Source organism: Coregonus lavaretus (assembly GCF_964263955.1).
Source record: "Coregonus lavaretus genome assembly, chromosome: 38".
NCBI classification, from domain to species: Eukaryota; Metazoa; Chordata; class Actinopteri; order Salmoniformes; family Salmonidae; genus Coregonus; species Coregonus lavaretus.
In genome coordinates, this window is record NC_140025.1 from 14,597,145 (window position 1) to 14,615,995 (window position 18,851).

The 18,851-nt window shown below is 42.5% G+C and overlaps 2 protein-coding genes across 3 annotated transcripts in view; one reads left to right on the forward strand and one right to left on the reverse strand.

Annotated features, from left to right (window-relative positions):
• The window catches only part of LOC311112502 (coiled-coil domain-containing protein 126-like), a gene marked incomplete at its 3' end in the record, with an annotated part of 43,091 nt that extends 27,354 nt beyond the window's left edge, over positions 1–15,737 (forward strand). Inside the window, exons 2-4 of the mRNA XM_084155635.1 lie at positions 4,361–4,858; positions 13,937–14,101; positions 15,493–15,737. Coding sequence (XP_084011761.1) covers positions 4,618–4,858; positions 13,937–14,101; positions 15,493–15,737 — 651 coding nt within the window. The 5' untranslated portion in view covers positions 4,361–4,617. The remainder of the gene's footprint in view (positions 1–4,360; positions 4,859–13,936; positions 14,102–15,492) is intronic.
• The window catches only part of LOC311111964 (uncharacterized protein), a 426,062-nt gene that overhangs the window by 194,936 nt on the left and 212,275 nt on the right, over positions 1–18,851 (reverse strand). The window lies entirely within an intron of this gene.

Below are 18,851 nucleotides of genomic sequence, written 5' to 3' on the forward strand. Positions count from 1 at the left end.
GATTTTTGTTTTAGATTCCGTCTGTCACAGTTGAAGTGTACCTATGATCAAAACTACAGACCTCTCTCACTGTTCAAATAAACCTACCATTAAAATTATAGACTGATCATTTCTTTGTCAGTGGGCAAACGTACAAAATCGGCAGTGTATCAAATACTTGTATATATATTAGGGCTGTCAAATGATTAAAATTTTTAATCAAATTAATCAGAATTTTCAGTGGATTAATCATGATTAATCACTATTTGCAATTACACCTGAATCCTAACCATTTTTTTTCTGAAATGCATACCAAAAGATAAATAACAGGACACAGATACATAATTTTCATATTATGTCTGTTTATTAACACAGCCAAATAATGGTGTTTTAAATCAAGCTGAAACATACTACACACCATAATATTTGTCTTTGGCTGTGGCTCTTGACGGTGGCTTATAGAATGAGTCTTGAGACGCCACTTGCAAAACATCAAGGAAACCTGAGTCTTCTACAATGCTAATGGGTCTACAATCCTTTGCAATCCATTTTGCTATTGTGTTGGTCAAATTATCTGAGGTTGATTTTGTTAATTGCCTGCAAACATTCAGCGTGGTCTGGCGCAAACCACTTGCTGAATCTGACGGCCCAGCAAACGCATGTTTGGCGTTGACATGGTACTTCAAGCTTGAACAGCTCCGGTGAAATTGAAACTCCTTCTTACAAATCTTGCAAATAACCTTGTACTTGTTAACTGTACCATCATCATTCTTTTTATATTTGAATCCGTCAATAGGCCCACTTTGCTCACCTTGCTCCATCTCGCCTCTAGCTCCCAACCACTTTCCTGACCTGAATAATTTGTCACACTGCGCATGCGTGAAATGCGTTAAAAAAATTGACGTAATTAACAGCAAACAACTAATTAACGTCGTTAACGCGCTATTTTTGACAGCCCTAATATATATATATATATACAGTGAGGGAAAAAAAGTATTTGATCCCCTGCTGATTTTGTACGTTTGCCCACTGACAAAGAAATGATCAGTCTATAATTTTAATGGTAGGTTTATTTGAACAGTGAGAGACAGAATAACAACAAAAAAATCCAGAAAAACGCATGTCAAAAATGTTATAAAATTATTTGCATTTTAATGTGGGAAATAAGTATTTTACCCCCTCTCAATTAGAAAGATTTCTGGCTCCCAGGTGTCTTTTATACAGGTAACGAGCTGAGATTAGGAGCACACTCTTAAAGGGAGTGCTCTTAATCTCATTTTGTTACCTGTATAAAAGACACCTGTCCAGAGAAGCAATCAATCAATCAGATTCCAAACTCTCCACCATGGCCAAGACCAAAGCGCTCTCCAAGGATGTAGACCTACACAAGGCTGGAATGGGCTACAAGACTATCGCCAAGCAGCTTGGTGAGAAGGTGACAACAGTTGGTGCGATTATTCGCAAATGGAAGAAACACAAAATAACTGTCAATCTCCCTCGGCCTGGGGCTCCATGCAAGATCTCACCTCGTGGAGTTGCAATGATCATGAGAACGGTGAGGAATCAGCCCAGAACTACACGGGAGGATCTTGTCAATGATCTCAAGGCAGCTGGGACCATAGTCACCAAGAAAACAATTGGTAACACACTACGCCGTGAAGGACTGAAATCCTGCAACGCCCGCAAGATCCCCCTGCTCAAGAAAGCACATATACAGGCCCGTCTGAAGTTTGCCAATGAACATCTGAATGATTCAGAGGAGAACTGGGTGAAAGTGTTGTGGTCAGATGAGACCAAAATCGACCTCTTTGGCATCAACTCAACTCGCCGTGTTTGGAGGAGGAGGAATGCTGCCTATGACCCCAAGAACACCACCCCCACCATCAAACATGGAGGTGGAAACATTATGCTTTGGGGGTGTTTTTCTGCTAAGGGGACAGGACAACTTCACCGCATCAAAGGGACGATGGACGGGGCCATGTACCGTCAAATCTTAGGTGAGAACCTCCTTCCCTCAGCCAGGACATTGAAAATGGGTATTGGATGGGTATTCCAGCATGACAGTGACCCAAAACACACAGCCAAGGCAACAAAGGAGTGGCTCAAGAAGAAGCACATTAAGGTCCTGGAGTGGCCTAGCCAGTCTCCAGACCTTAATCCCATAGAAAATCTGTGGAGGGAGCTGAAGGTTCGAGTTGCCAAACGTCAGCCTCGAAACCTTAATGACTTGGAGAAGATCTGCAAAGAGGGGTGGGACAAAATCTCTCCTGAGATGTGTGCAAACCTGGTGGCCAACTACAAGAAACGTCTGACCTCTGTGATTGCCAACAAGGGTTTTGCCACCAAGTACTAAGTCATGTTTTGCAGAGGGGTCAAATACTTATTTCCCTCATTAAAATGCAAATCAATTTATAACATTTTCGACATGCGTTTTTCTGTTTTTTTGTTTGTTGTTCTGTCTCTCACTGTTCAAATAAACCTACCATTATAGACTGATCATTTCTTTGTCAGTGGGCAAACGTACAAAATCAGCAGGGGATCAAATATTTTTTTCCCTCACTGTGTATGTATATATATCTATGTATATATATATCTCTGTGTATGTGTGGGGTGAGAAAAGAACCAATAGTCAGTGCATACTGCATAATGCCCTTCATATCCAATTACTAGCAACCTTGGTTTGAGGGTATAGTGTGTGTCCCTAGGAGTTAGTGCAGAAACCTGAGGAGCCTGACTGAACAGACATGGATGTAACTAACATCCTCAGCTGGCCTCAGGAGGAGGAAACAACACACATATATGTATCCCCACATTGTGAAGGATACCTAGGCTTAAGCTGCCTGTCTACGTCCTAAATGATGCCCTATCCCCCATGTAGTGCACAACTTCTGACTAGCCCTGTGAATACATAGACTGCATTAGAGCGGTGCGATATGGCCAAAAATCCATATCACGATAAATTGACTGAAATAACACGATAACGACAAGTTGAACGATAAATGTATAACATTAATGTGCAGCAGTTACTTTTTTACATTACCCTTAAAAATACTACTACTACTTTGAATGTTATATAGCCATCATTTGTCCCAGTAGGAATCGCCCATATTAGTAGCCTTGTTTAATTTCAAACTTTCCATTTCTCTAGTGTAGGCTTACTTATCATCGCGCTCTCTCTCTCTCTTCTGTCCTCTCTCTCTCTCTTTTCTCCTCTCTCTCATTTCCTCTCCTTTCCTCTCTCACTCCCTTTCTCTCTCCCTCAACACAGTGCTTTCATGGAGAGGCTTCTGAAGGCGTTTTTATGGTTAGTGAGAGTTTTCGGGTATATTAGGAAATAGCCTCACCTCTTGGCTGAAGAGGATGGGTAAGAAGGAGTGCCGTTTCACCCGAGAGTGAAACATCCTGTTTTCTCCATCCTTGAGTGGGCAGGATACTGTTTTTTCTCAACCGTATCACTGAAATATTTACAAGTCCAACTCCTCGTACCTCCGCTAAAGTTGAAGTCATGGAAAGTTTTTTTTGTCCAGTAGTCCTAATGGTAACCTGCCCACTCATTCAGTTTCTTGAAGCCTAGCTATCGTCATAATATTATTTTTGTGAAAAGAATTACACAGTAGACTTTACAGGTTTGAACATAGACAGACAGAGACAACATAAAATATAATGTAGCTTTCTTTATGATGTTTAACATAAATTATTGTTTCTAATACTATATATATAATAACCTGAGCCTATGCACAGAGCGATAATTGAAGTAGGCCTAACTCTGAAGAGAGACTGGGTTGGGTTATATTTCCCTGTGGAGACAATGTCATTATTCACGATTTTCACCATGCTGACTGCATATTTTTTGCATGAGAATCTTCTTAGCAGCACGAATTTGTCAGCTTTGATACAGTTTGTTTGTCTCTCCATGTAGTTCTTGGCACACATTTCAGGGCGCAGTTCTATCTCCTGCTGTTTAATCGAAACAAACTTCAATCAAAGTGGTCACATTATAGCAGGTTGTTTGTAACGCATTGCAGCAAGGAAAGAAGGTTGTCTATAGTGTGTGTTTGTGTGGTGTGCATGTGTGTGTTTTTGGATGCAGATGGCAGAGACATAAAAAGGGTATCCATGAGTTCATCTGACTCTGGGTAAGTAGGAAAAGGGCTTAGCTGCCAAAATCTCGCACTATCCCTTTAAAAGCACATCTTGGCAGAAAGCTTGGCGCTGCTGCTAAGTTAATATAGGGGAAACATTGGATGGCTATAGCTACAGTAGCTAACACCCGCCTTGGGAATGCCCATGTAAATACTCCTCCTTTTGCTACTGGAACTGCAGTGTTTTCTGACTCTGAGTGCCTCTAACAGCCTTTCTTATGTCTCCTACTCTCTGGCAGAATGCAGCTTGGCCAGTCAACCCAGCCCTAGATGGGAGTGACCGATAAGGATGGGCCAAAGAAATAGAGCCCACTGGTGAGGAGTGGTGGAGAAGCCAAACAGAACCACAGCGGCTAAACTACGCCGAGCGCCACCATGCCCCGCCTCCCCTCCTGAACTCTCCTCCCACTCCGCCTCAGTCCCTTCCACTCCCGCTCCCTCACACACAGATACAGTCACTCTTTCCGATCGAGCTGTGGGCCGCGCTACGCTCGCCATGGCCTCGGCCTACCTGTGGAAGCTGTCGTCCCAGAAGCTGGGCTTCTTCCTGGTGAGCTTTGGCTTCATCTGGGGCATGATGCTGCTGCACTTCACCATCCAGCAGCGGGCCACGCACGAGAGCAGCACCATGCTGCGACAGCAAATCCTGGACCTCAGCAAGCGCTACATCAAGGCCCTGGCCGAGGAGAACCAGAGCGTCATGGACGGGCCCTACGTGGGAACCATGACGGCCTATGGTGAGTACCGAGCACTACACAAGTAGTGTTCTCCGTCCTTTGCGCCCTCTTCATAATAGAATGATTCCACCTTGCAAAGCAGTGGTTGTGAGAACTCTGAATTTGCTCAATGGTACACTGGGAATGTTCCATTCACTTGGAATGTTTTATTGAATGGATTTCTGATTTGCCAGTTGTTGGTAGTGCTGTAATATCTGATCAACCTCGGTTAGAGAGTGCACTGTTATTGAATAAGGACAGGCTGAATTAGGCTATGTAGAAGTGTCTTCAAAGTCAAAAAATCCATCCCTATATATCCTCTGACAGACAGTGGCAGATCATACAAAATGCATAATGTAGGCTATATATATTGATAAGCGTTTATATTGCATTGTATTGTGGTTGTAATGCAACCATAGATAACGGGGAAAACAAGAAAGAGGAAAAGAGACAAACTTGAAAAATGACATACATTTTGTCTACAGCAGGGTGCTGCCTCATATTGGATAGAGGAAAGTAAAGTGTTAGGGGGCTAGCCAGCTAGGAACTTGACTTACGCAAACAGAAGTGAGTGTTACGCTGATGCAGCTGCTTTCCGCCATAACCTATTAACGCCTTGGGAACAGCCATCAATAAGTTATTCATGCCGTTAATAGACCCGTTTGGGTCAATGAGAGGCTTCATTAGAAACATGAGATTGGAATTGATTACGCTGAATATATTCTAATGCGTGGCGAAAAACAAGAAGATACTGTAAAATGACCAGATAACCAACCAACCAACTGCCACTGGTCCTCTTCCAGGAAAGTAGCTCCCTGAAAAGGCTATGCCTAATATGATTTGTCTTAAAACTCTCTTAGCCTGTAAAATTGAATTTATCTGGGTTTGTCAGGCAGGAAGCCTCCCGCCTATCTCAGACACACTGAGTAGGCCTATCAACCTCAGTTCTGCCACAGTCTGCTAATCGCCAGACCTCAAGAGTACTGACTGGCGAACATGGAGCATTTAGCTGCTCTTGTTCCCCTTAGGGTCTGTGTTAAAACATTGATGCGGAGTGTTGAAGCATCTGCCTTGGTGAAACCCTTGGTCGTACAGATCCTGAATGCGTCCCAAATGGCATCCTATTCCCTATTTAGTGCGCTACTATGGGCCCTGTCAAAAGTAGTGCACTAAATTAGGAATAGGATGCCATTTGTGATGCAAGCGAGAAGTCTGTTGTTCTAGCAGCCCAGTGCTCTCCGACACGTTTTAAATGACCTGGAGGAGGGTGTTGAAAGAAATCCTAAGCTTTATCCCAGACCTGTATAATAATATAATCAGCTCAATGTAATAGGCTAATTGCTTAATCATGTCATTAATTATCTCCAGAAAAGCATGAAATTAGTTGTTGCTGTAAACACTATTATTCGGGAGGCAATGAGACAAAAGATCTGTGATACGGTCTCATCTTATCAGAACAGATTCATAATATTCTGCCAATAGCCTGAACTTTAATTTAATGGAATAAACTTTATTAATGCATCAAATGGAGGAAATGTTTATATACACTACCGTTCAAAAGTTTGGGGTCACTTAAAAATGTCCTTGTTTTTGAAAGAAAAGCAATTTTTCTGTCCATTTAAAATAACATCAAATTGATCAGAAATACAGTGTAGACATTGTTTAATGTTGTAAATGGCTATTGTAGCTGGAAACCTACATAGGCGTACAGAGGCCCATTATCAGCAACCATCAGTCCTGTGTTCCAATGGCACGTTGTGTTTGCTATTCCATGCGAGAAATTGCCAAGAAACTGAAGATCTCATACAATGCTGTGTACTACTCCCTTCACAGAACAGTGCAAACTGTCTCAAACCAGAATAGAAAAAGGCCATATCTCAGACTGTCCAATAAAAGATTAAGATGGGCAGTCTGAGATATGGCTTTTTCTTTGCAACTCTGCCTAGAAGGTCAGCATCCTGGAGTCGCCTCTTCACTGTTGACGTTGAGACTGGTGTTTTGCGGGTACTATTTAATGAAGCTGCCAGTTGAGGACCTGTGAGGCGCCTGTTTCTCAAACTAGACTAGCCTCCCACTCCTCTTTCTATTCTGGTAAGAGCCAGTTTGCGCTGTTCTGTGAAGGGAGTAGTACACAGCATTGTACGAGATCTTCAGTTTCTTGGCAATTTCTCGCATGGAATAGCCTTCATTTCTCAGAACAAGAATAGACTGACGAGTTTCAGAAGAAAGTTATTTGTTTCTGGCCATTTTGAGCCTGTAATCAAACCCACAATTGCTGATGCTCCAGATACTCAACTAGTCTCAAGAAGGCCAGTTTTATTGCTTCTTTAATCAGCACAACATTCTTTAGCTGTGCTAACATAATTGCAAAAGGGTTTTCTAATGATCAATTAGCCTTTTAAAATGATAAACTTGGATTAGCAAACACAACATGCCATTGGAAAACAGGACTGATGGTTGCTGATAATAGGCCTCTGTACGCCTATGTAGATATTCCATCAAAAATCAGCCGTTTCCAGCTACAATAGCCATTTACAACATTAACAATGTCTACGCTGTATTTCTGATCAATTGTATTATATTTTAATGGACAAAAAAATTGCTTTTCTTTCAAAAACAAGGACATTTCTAAGTGACCCCAAACTTTTGAACGGTAGTGTGAAAATATATATAATGTCAGTATATAACAGATTTAAAAAATCATCCTGTAGTGAACTAAAAACATTACATTGGACAAGGCAGTCTTTCCCTAGTTTGATTTCCAGGCGGGCGCAAAAGCCAAACCCTTTTTTGGCAACAAAGCTAGGCGGTGGAACCCGTGCCAGATATGCATTGGTAAGGAAAACACTGATATTGAGTCAGAAGATGTTGTTGGAGCATTGTGTCCTGTATTGACCTAGGTCTACAGAACCAGTTTGGAAACTGGTTATAATGGACTGGATGAAACCAGTTTCCCTGTTTGTTTTCTCTCATTAGAACATGTCTTAATCTCAATGTACTTCTTGAGACTGGAACACTGTTTACTCTCTGCCATTGAAATATAATTATATGGTCTGGGAAGCCTTTTTTATGCTTTTGATTAAATAAAAGTAGTAAGGGGAACAATTGCTTCATGCTACAGTATTTGTACTCCCTCTGCAGATCTAGGATTCGTCTCGATATTACATTAATGCATTTATGTGGAATTATGACTTCCTCTCTGCTCTCAGTAAACTACCCATAAAATCCGAGTGCACGTTAATTAAATATTGTATCAAGACTGAGTCGGTCTGGTGGTTTATGTGGTGCATTGAACATTGTTTATTAGTTTGAGTAGATGGGAATTTGGACTGAAGAGAGAGAAGCACTGAACTAAACCAAATTACAGCTAACCTGTTTCCACAAGGCTAACACCTAGTCTTGTATTGACAAACCTTGGACAATAAGTAAATATTGTCTGTAGCAGTAGAAGTAACAGACAAAATGAACACTTCACATCCTCTTTCCTTTTGTGAGAAGAGGTTATAAAGTTGATAAATATGTGGACTTGACGAAAACCTATCTTTCATAAAGCATGTTGATGAGTAAGTTAAGAAATTAAGAATGAAAATGGGCTTATTTTATAGGAATAGGTCATGGCTTTCATTAAATAGCAGAAAACAAATTATTTAGTTGACATTCATACCGGTTATAGACTATGGCTATATTGTATATCTGAATGCAGCTGCCACTGTATTGAAGCCGTTGGACGCAGTTTATCATAGCGCACAACGCTTTATTACTGCATTCTGTATCAGAAAGTACAGTAGGCTGGCCCTCTTTGAAATCTCGTAGATCGATGGATTTTACTCGTTTTGTTTAAAAAGCCCTCCTGCATAAACTTCTATTATACCTTACTTCATTGTTAACTTACAGACGTACGAGATATCAGACCCGGTCTCAGGGATGGCTAACTCTAGAGATCCCTTCGATCTCCACTGAGTTAGGTCAGTCTTACTTGTGGAATGATCTCCAAAGCTCTCTAAAATTTGAAGAATTGGTGCCTCCTAGGGCAATTCAAAAGACTGATTGAGAACCTTTTTACTGAAGAATGTGTTTGTTTTCAATTATTATATTTTGCTTTTTGTGTATAGTGTATATCGATGTGTATACAGTGAGGGAAAAAAGTATTTGATCCCACAATCTTGTCCCTGACATCCTTGGAGAGCTCTTTGGTCTTGGCCATGGTGGAGAGTTTGGAATCTGATTGATTGATTGCTTCTGTGGACAGGTGTCTTTTATACAGGTAACAAGCTGAGATTAGGAGCACTCCCTTTAAGAGTGCTCCTAATCTCAGCTTGTTACCTGTATAAAAGACACCTGGGAGCCAGAAATCGTTCTGATTGAGAGGGGGTCAAATACTTATTTCCCTCATTAAAATGCAAATCAATTTATAACATTTTTGACATGCGTTTTTTCTGGATTTTGTTGTTGTTATTCTGTCTCTCACTGTTCAAATAAACCTACCATTAAAATTATAGACTGATCATGTCTTTGTCAGTGGGCAAACGTACAAAATCAGCAGGGGATCAAATACTTTTTTCCCTCACTGTACATCTGTGAAAGAGACCTTGATCTCAGCATGACTCCCTGTTAAAATAAAGGTTAAATAAATAAAAGAGAGAGAGCGAGAGAAGCCTTCTGTATCAGACTGGAATGAAGCTGCACTAACTGCAGAACTGAACATAGCTTTGGGACACAAAATTGGGAGTCTGTGTATTGTTTGGACTCCCTGAGTTGTGCATCGATCTGGTGGGTGGCCACGAAAAATAACCATTACACAGTATAGCTGGCTTCACCCCAAAAAACGTTCCTGTCAACAAAAGCATATTTATAATCTCTAGGAACTCTGGATTCAGACGTTTATTTGATAGCGAGGGACACATTTTACTTCATGTATGGTAAGTAGAGTTCCTAGAGATTTATAAAAGCATTACATCACATCATGTGGTTACTTGGCAAGGGTAATATAGTATATGTAAGGTCACTATCATTACAACATGCATGCACTTCTTACATCTGCCATCAGCTCAGTGTTGTGGGATTTGTGCTTGTGAACTGTGATGTGATAATGTGTAATAGCACTAGGCCAAGAGCAAGCACACAGCTGCATAGAAATATGGATTAGTCTCCCCATCTGTCAGTCCGACTCTAAAGCAAATGAAAATCTCTGTGGATTTGTACACCACATATCAGAAAATAATGGGAAAGTCATTTAGTGCATTGACTCCCATATAATGCATTTTCTTTGGAAGTAATGCTTTCATTTGAGTCTTTGTAATATTTTTTGTTGTTGCATAGTTTCAAAATACTGTACAGTATGTTTTAAAACTATTATGTTGATTTTTATGGAGCTCCATCTATGAATTTGAGTAGTTACATTTCCCAAGCCCCATCTCTCAGTTTACGAAACAAACTGACAGGGTCAGGCTGTTGAAATTACAGATTGTGCCTTTAGGGGGGAAATAGACCTATATTTTGTTCAATTGATGTTGGCCTACTTTGTTAACTGAACCGAGTTTATTAAAGATCTGGGCTGGTTCCCCATTTTACAACCGCACAAATTAGTCTAAATTTGAATTGTATTTATTAACCAATAGCGGCTCTCTTAGTTTGCTTGGTCTGCTATTGTCTGTTTAGTCTACTCACTCAGTATGTTTAGGATGCAATTATTGAAACAGGGAACTTGTTTGTGGGTCAGTCTTTTGAAAGATGACGCTTGGCTGACCTTGAGGGTCACTGAAATGATGAGCACACAGGTTAGCACCTTAATTCCTTTATAGTGCACTACATTTGACCAGAATCCTATCGGCTCTGGTCCAAAGTAGTGCACTATATAGGGAAAAGGGGGCCATTTAGGACACATCCACAAGTTGTCTCCATGCTCATCATGTACCACGTATCTGCTCATGTAGACATTTGCTGTGGACATGAGTGAGGACATGACTCAACTAACACAGTTGATATCTGTAAAGCGCTTTAACTGCAATGTACGCTTTGCTCCCTCCCTATGGGTGCCTCTGTGGAGAATGAACGTGTCAGGCTTTCGCATGCATATTTCAACTCGCATGTTTCATTTTGGAACGTACTGCTTTGTTTTGCTTTGGGAATGAAGACACAGTCAAGTTATTATTTTTTTAGCAGACAGGTTGTAACGATGAATGGGGAGTTGGGGGCTATAAAACAGCAATATCACAGCCTTATGTCAATTCAGTTCTGTAACAGTAGCTTTTTTTAAAGGTGGGTGTCTAGAAAATGATCTGAACCAAAGAACTTGGGTAAGTAACTAAGGTATCACCCATACTACCACCACTGTCTTTAAATTAACGTATCTATGTAATAGTAGTATTTTTACCACAGTTTGGCCGAATACTCAATTCTGATTGGTTATGATTTGGCTTGATGCTGTGAATTGTACTTTGCTTTTCTGACAGTAAGCGTATCTATCCCATGGATTTAGCAGGCCTATGTTTTAACACCTATTACACTACTTTACCACTTGAATGCAGGCTGTCCACACTCCGCCCTGAGCCATGCATTTCAATTTCCCCACGTTTTAAGCTGGCTTAATTAATTACAATGTTCCGTGCCTGTCGGAAAGACCGAATATTTCATTTGTTAACACGAACCTCATCGTGCTTTGGGCACTCATTTGCAAACATGCCGAGGAATGTTTATTTCTGAGACTCAATTGGCTGCGACCTGTAAAACATTAATTAGCTACACACACACACACACACACACACAGAGATCAGCCATGTGGGGAGATGGTCTACCCTACCTTGTCCAGGTCGGGGAGAGATGGATGTAATGGGCAGTGTGTTTGGACTGGGGGCAGTGTGTTTCTTTCTCTAATGCTCATTTCTCTCTGTCTGTGTTGATGGAGGCTAGGCCGGGCGGTTTCTGCTCAGCGCAATGTGTTTTCCGAGGGTACAATCTATTGTGTGTAATTTATGTTCAGCTTGATGCCCTGGCAGTGGCAGCTCCACTCCAGGGCTGTGTCCCAAATGGCACTCTGTTCCCGACATAGTGCACTGCTTTTGACCGGAGTCATATGGGCCCTGGTCAAAAGTACTGCACTAAATAGGGAATAGGGTGGCATTTGGGACGTAGTCCAGCTTTCCAGTTGATTTCTTCCTTGTCTGACGCGGCGGCGCTCCCTCCCGGCATCTGCTTATCTCCGCCCTGCGCAGCCGTGCAGAGCAGACAAAACGCTGCATCCTCCCTCTCTCCCACACGCCTCCTCTCCTCTCCGTCCCTTCCCTTCCCTCTCTCCCTGACCACGGCGGCACACACAGGCCTGTTTCCCTCCATGCCGTCTTTCTGGCACGATAGGGAGTGACATATCAAATGCGACGCGCGGCCAGAGAAATTGCACCGCAGTCGCCGCGCTGACGTGTGACAGACGGGGTGCGATCGCTGTCTTCACGGCTCCACCGCCTCATGGAATGTTAATGAGGTTGAGGACATTCCGGAATATTCTTGGGGTGGCGGGAGGAAAGGAAAACATTTCAGGGGCAGAAGGGTCATGTCATATTTAATTTTCTCGGTAGCTACTAATGGCATGACAAAATGTCGCAAGTCCAAATTGATCAACTGTTTTGTGACAAGATGTTAGGTCATACCAATAAACAATATGTTAAGCATCTTGGATAAAAAATTAAAAAATCAGAGTTATATGCAAACGAATGAAATTGAAAGCAATGCCAAAATGTGTGTTGCACTTGCAAGTCAATATCGATCATCTGTGAAAAGATCTTACAACACATTTTACATTTACATTTTAGTCATTTAGCAGACGCTCTTATCCAGAGCGACTTACAGTTAGTGAGTGCATTCATTTTCAACACCATAAACAATAATATGTAAATAATTAAAAAAAAGTAATCAGACAGTTATAACAAATGGAATTGAAGTCACTCAAGTTTGTGTTGCATGTTATACAGTAGCTTTAGAAGCTTTACACTTTATTCAGTTGCTTTGAGCTGCGTAGAGCCCTGGAGGCCCTGGTCAAAACTAGTGCATCATATGGAATAGGGTGCCATTTGGGATGCATCCTTGATGTCCTCATGGCTGCTGGAGGGTAAATCTCAGATAAACACCATTAGGACTCAGCACTGAAATGCCAAGCCCTGCATACCAAGTCCTGAAATGCTACTGAATCAAACCGAGAGGATGTCATTGTGAATGTCAGCTCACTGTAGTGTCCATTCTATCCCATCCCACCTCTTATTGGCTAGCTACTGGGCTATGTCCCAATTATCTCTCCTTCCTCCCAAAATTATGCATTTTGTTCACTGATTTGAAAGGAGATGAGTAGTATAAGAAACATGGTGGAAACTCCCACTAGCCCATGCCTCCACCAACCAATCCAATGCTCTTAGATTTGTGGGAAGTAGTGAACGAGTGCACACTTCAGGAAGGAGACATTATTGGGACACACCTATTGTGAATGTCACCTTACATTAGTGTCTTTTCAATCCCATCGTCCAACCAATCTCCTTTTGGATAGCTACCGGAGTCAGGAGATGCCCATAGAAATGCACAGACCCAACTGAAGCAGCAAGGTCATTCTCAAATACACCCGCCAGCTCAGTTTTACATTTAAATGAGTCCCCTAATGGACAGCATGAAATCCAATGACTTATTGGGGTTGCTGAAATAACCTGATCCTCTCCTCTTGTTTTTCCTTTTTCAGAGGAAGGCCAATAAGAACAGGCCTTCTCAGTATACAAGGCGTACTCAGATTACTTGCACGATAACGATATATTGATTAGCCTAGTTATGAAGACAAAAATAGAAAAGCATTTTCTCTGAGCGGGACTGCGGAGAGAGACTCACTGGCATTATATCACTATGCTGTAATTTACACCTTGTCCTTCAAAAGTCTTTACTTTTTAAAGGGGCAATCTGAGATTTGAAAATGACTATCCATGAGATCAATTGAAATGATAGGAAAATGAAATGGAAATATAGAAAACACTGTACTGTATATTGTAGCCTCAAGACAAGTTAGCTGGTTAGCTGTAAGACTGATATGAGGTATCTATGCGTCATGCTATACTGTGTTCCCTCCTCCAGATCTGAAGAAGACCCTGGCGGTGCTCCTGGACAACATTATGGTACGGCTGGGCAAGCTGGAGTCCAAGGTGGAGAACATCTACAACGGCACGGGGGCTAACCTGACCAACGGCACCAGCACGGCCACGCCCAGCGCCACCAACGTAGAGAAGGTCAACGTGGCAGGTGAGGCTCACTCTCTCCCTCACTAGCTTATTCTTTCCCCCCAAAGATGGCTAAATCTTATTTTCTTGAAGACATTAAAAACAAGACATTGCACCTTGGAAATCCCCAGTCCTAGTTCTGGAACATGTCAAAATATTAAGACATAGGCCTATAGCAGGGATGTCAAGCTCCATTCCTGGAGTTGCCGAGTGTCTGCGGGTTTTTGCTCCTCCCTTGTACTTGATTGAACAATTAAGGTAATTGTATTAATTAGGAGCTCACCTGGTTGTCTAGGTCTGGACACATTGAAAGTAAATAACAAAAACTAACTAGCAGACACTCAGTTCTCCAGTGAATCTGATGTGAACTTAGGTGAATAGTGTTATTTATACTGGTAAGAATAAAGCTGTGCTCTGAGCCTGCATTGAAATGGCTCTATTCACCCTAGTTACCCCTCTGTCCTTAACCTACTGTAAGCAGTTGAATGCTCCAATATTCAAACCCATAGAAAACCGTTCCGCTTTCACATACCTTTTCTGCGAGAACATAGAAAGCTCTCTTATAGGCCGCTGCCTTGAACATAGCTCAAATAAGGCCTCTCATTCACGCATCGGTTTTAAGATGATACATTTGCCGGCTGAGAAATACTGAGTGTTTGTTTGCTTGGGCTGCCCTGGGATTGGTTCTCAGTAGTTTGTGAAGTATTTAGAGGTTTCAATGGGGACTTTGTGTGGCGACAGAATATGGTCGGAATTAGATTATGCCGATTGAGTTACAAAGTGAGCGTTCTACACTTGAGAGAGCTAGGCCCATTCCGCTCAGGCTTCAGAACGTTTCTTAAACTAAATAAAGAATGTTTAACTCGGCCTCCTTTCTGTGTTAGGATAATTTAGTGTTTTTTAAATAAGCATACTGCCGCCGTCTTGGGCTGCTTCAGTATCAGGGACAGGTCCCTGCTAGCTGTGTCGGTCAGGACATTGTGGTCCTTCTGTACTGCAGCAACTGCCACTTCCTGTGCTACAGCGATTACGACATAGAGGTTATCTCCCATACATTTACATTTACATTTTAGTCATTTAGCAGATGCTCTTATCCAGAGCGACTTACAGTTAGTGAGTGCATACATTTTTCATACTGGCCCCCCGTGGGAATCGAACCCACAACCCTGGCGTTGCAAGCGCCATGCTCTACCAACTGAGCTACACGGGCATAAATGCACTGATGTCTCAATCCAACCCTTTGTCAACCAATGGAACGCTCTTTGACTAGTCAAAGGAAAGAGACCATACTGGTTGTCTTGACTTCTAACCTGTAAATAGACACACCTATCATTTGGCAGTGTGGTTTGCCCCAACAGTCTGAGTCGTCCCTGAAGCACCACCCCTCCTCTCCACTTCTGTCCTGTGTGGCAGGCAGCCCTGTCAGCCCAAGTGCTGCTTTCCCCTGGGCCATGTGGGGCTGGGAAGGCAATTACCCAGATATGATCTGGACAGTGAGGGGAACACGCCTGTCTTCTGAGAGGCTGCTAGCTATCAAGGTGGAGCACCCAGAGCCCCAGGAAGAGGTGTGGTGCCTCCCCCCTCACCCTGCTGCCACACTGTGTCTCAGTCAGACAGTTTGGGCCCTGCTCAGCCATGGAGAGATGCCTCTGTTCTGACAATCAGACCTAATGTACTACCTAGACAAAATATGCTGCTTTAATCACTGTAAATATGCACATTTTGGTATAATCATGAAGTAAACATCTTTATCTCCTGAATTCGATTGCCTCAACATTTAAAGCAAGCAGCTAGATAGCTTTAAAATGATCACTTTGTAAAGATGTCCCTCTGCTTTTGATTTAAGAGCAAACACGTTTCCATCTGACAGAATGCGCTAACATGACAATCTCCATTGGGGGTAGCACATCCTTAGTGGGTAGGTCAGTTTCTCAGAACACCTCTCTTCACTAAAGCTACAGCCCAGATGAGCAGGGAGCAAACAAACATGTCAGGCCTGGCCAGTGCCCAACCCACCTCACAGCTGTGTATGGATGTGGCTGAGTCACCACAACCAGTTACACAGTCAGAACTCCGAGGGCAACGCCTAGTCCCTTGCTAAATGCTCCCGACTCTGAGAGAGCCTCCCTGCCACCCATTAGCAGCTGTTTGGGTTTGGGACGAAGTTCTTTGACAATGCTTCCTCCATGTAGACTAAATAAAAACAAAATAAGTACTTGTTAGGATTATCTGTTTTGCTGGCACTGGCAGAGTTTGGATTCGAGACCTACTCTGCAATTGAATGACCTAACTCATAGAGCCATAGGCTTGTCAGACTGTTGGTGGAGGACGTGGTCAGGTTAAGTGACCAGGGAGGGTCTACGGTGGCCACTCTGCTTCCTTGCAGTGATAAGAAAGTGTGAGGTCAGATAAGGACGTTTATGCGAGTATTGTGTGGTGTTACTACGTGTTTGCAGGCTTAGTTACACATTGTAATGTGTAGGCCTAAGTCCGTTTTTTATTTTAAGTCAGTTTTATTTTTGTCTATTTGACTGGGTTGTGGGTGAAATAAGGAAGTGTTAATGAGAACATGGCTTCCTTGTCCTTTTGCAGACTTTTTTTTTGCAGACTTTTGCAGACTTGTTTTATCTTTGTATGTTTTATGGTGTAGTGGCGATTTTGCATCCCTCATTTGATAACTACTCTTAACCAGCTGTGGTCTCTGTTAGACATTAGAAGTCTGATATGCAGAAGTAGGCAACCTAGAGTCTACCCTCTGTTACTTTTTATTTTCACATACTGTAGCTGACTGTCCTACAGCCCACAATGCACAAATGTGGTTGGAAGTTGTTTGCAAAGAAAAGTAAGACATTTAAATGAAACATTTCCTAATGTGTTCCACTGCTCAGGGCTATTGGTGGTTTTCAGACTGCTGCACAAGCCTCCTCCAGACCCTAACGTTATTCTGTGACAAATAACATTACCCACAGATAAAGCCCACACACTACATTCTGTCAACCTTCTTGTATGTTTTAATTTGAGAACAATTTCCAATAAGCTGAAGCAGAAAAGCCACAGCATGAATACCTTTGGGTTTCATTACCAGGATTCTATGCTATGACAATGGTATTTAGGCCTAGTTTTCACAAATGCTTGTCTTTAGTGTGGATGTCAAGCTGCCATCATGTTTTTCCATGTTGGTGGGGAAGCATAGAATAACTACTTCTGTTGTCCTATATTATTACGATATCTTCCAATATATGCTGAACAAAAATATAAACGGAACATGCAACAATTTCAAAGATTTTACCGAGTTACAGTTCATATAAGGAAATCAGTCAATTGAAATAAATAAATGAGGCCCTAAACATCAGACGATCCCGCAGGTGAAGAAGCTGGATGTGGAGGTCCTGGGCTGGCGTGGTTACACGTGGTCTGCGGTTGTGAGGCTGGTTGGAGGTGCTGCCAAATTCTCTAAAACGACGTTGGAGGCAGCTTACATTCAGTTCTCTGGCAATGGCTCTGGTGGACATTCCTGCAATCAGCATGCCAATTGCACGCTCCCTCAAAACTTGAGACGTCTGTGGCATTGTGTTTTGTGGTCAAGGTGCACCTGTGTAATGATCATGCTGTTTAATCAGCTTCTTGATATGCCACACCTGTCAGGTGGATGGATTATCTTGACAAAGGATAAATGCTTACTAATAGGGATGTAAACAAATTTGTGCACAACATTTGAGAGAAATAAGCTTTTTGTGCATATGGAACATTTCTGGGATTTTTCTTTTCAGCTCATGAAACATAGGACCAACACTTTACATGTTGCGTTTATATTTTCTTTCAGTATATTTGCTTCTATACGCTCTGAACATCTTCTTACTCCATGTTACGTTAGGGTGCTTGCTGGTCATCAGAGTGTTTCACTGTTTTTTAAATTACATTTATTTGACAGGGACAATGCACATTCCCCAACATTTCTGTAAATGTGCCAGATTTAGCCAGCAGGCTAGTTTCCATCTGTAGTCACTTGAACTCTAGAAGGTCACCTTTAAGAAGTGAATCTGAGAGGTCCTTATCGGGTGGGCCTAAATAGCTGCCTGGGTCTCCTCTCCGTCTATAGCCACTTGATGTGAGTTCTGAGGGAAAGGCCATCACTCGCCTGGTCTGAGCTTCTGATACCAGGCACATCCACTATACTGTCTGCCTGCCACCATTCAGTTCAGCTGGGCCAGAGACACAGAGGATCACAGAGGCTCTTAACAGCACAAGGATGGCTCAATCTGGATTTGGCTCAGCGGGAGAGGATTGATTCAGCCAGACTCAGAACGGCCTTGATGTGGACATTTGTCTGTCTGCTTCATGTTGATGCAGCCAATCCCCAAGCAGTGTTTTCCTCTTGAGTGTTAGCGTAGCGCGATAGCTATCCCTCTGCTGAAATGCAATCATGCTGGTAGAGAGAGAAGGTGAAGGGGCGATGAAGGGGGGATGTAAGAGGATGAAAGGCCAGGTGCCGGGCTCCTGAGATCTGGCTGGCTCTCTTCTCGTCTCCCCCTTGCTGGCTGCCGTTGAAAGGTGTGGATGTTGCTTTTGGCACGGCCGCAAGTTGGGCCTTCTGTGTGATTTGTAGAGAGTAGGCTGTTGTTTTTGAGACGCTGCCGGCCGTGAGTGCGGACAGAACAGCCCTTTTCTGCCTCAGAATGGCCCATCTCTTTATCTTCTTAATCTTTGTCATCAATCGCATCACCCCCGACCAGGGACAGACGACTGCCGGCAAATGACGGAGGGCTGAGGTT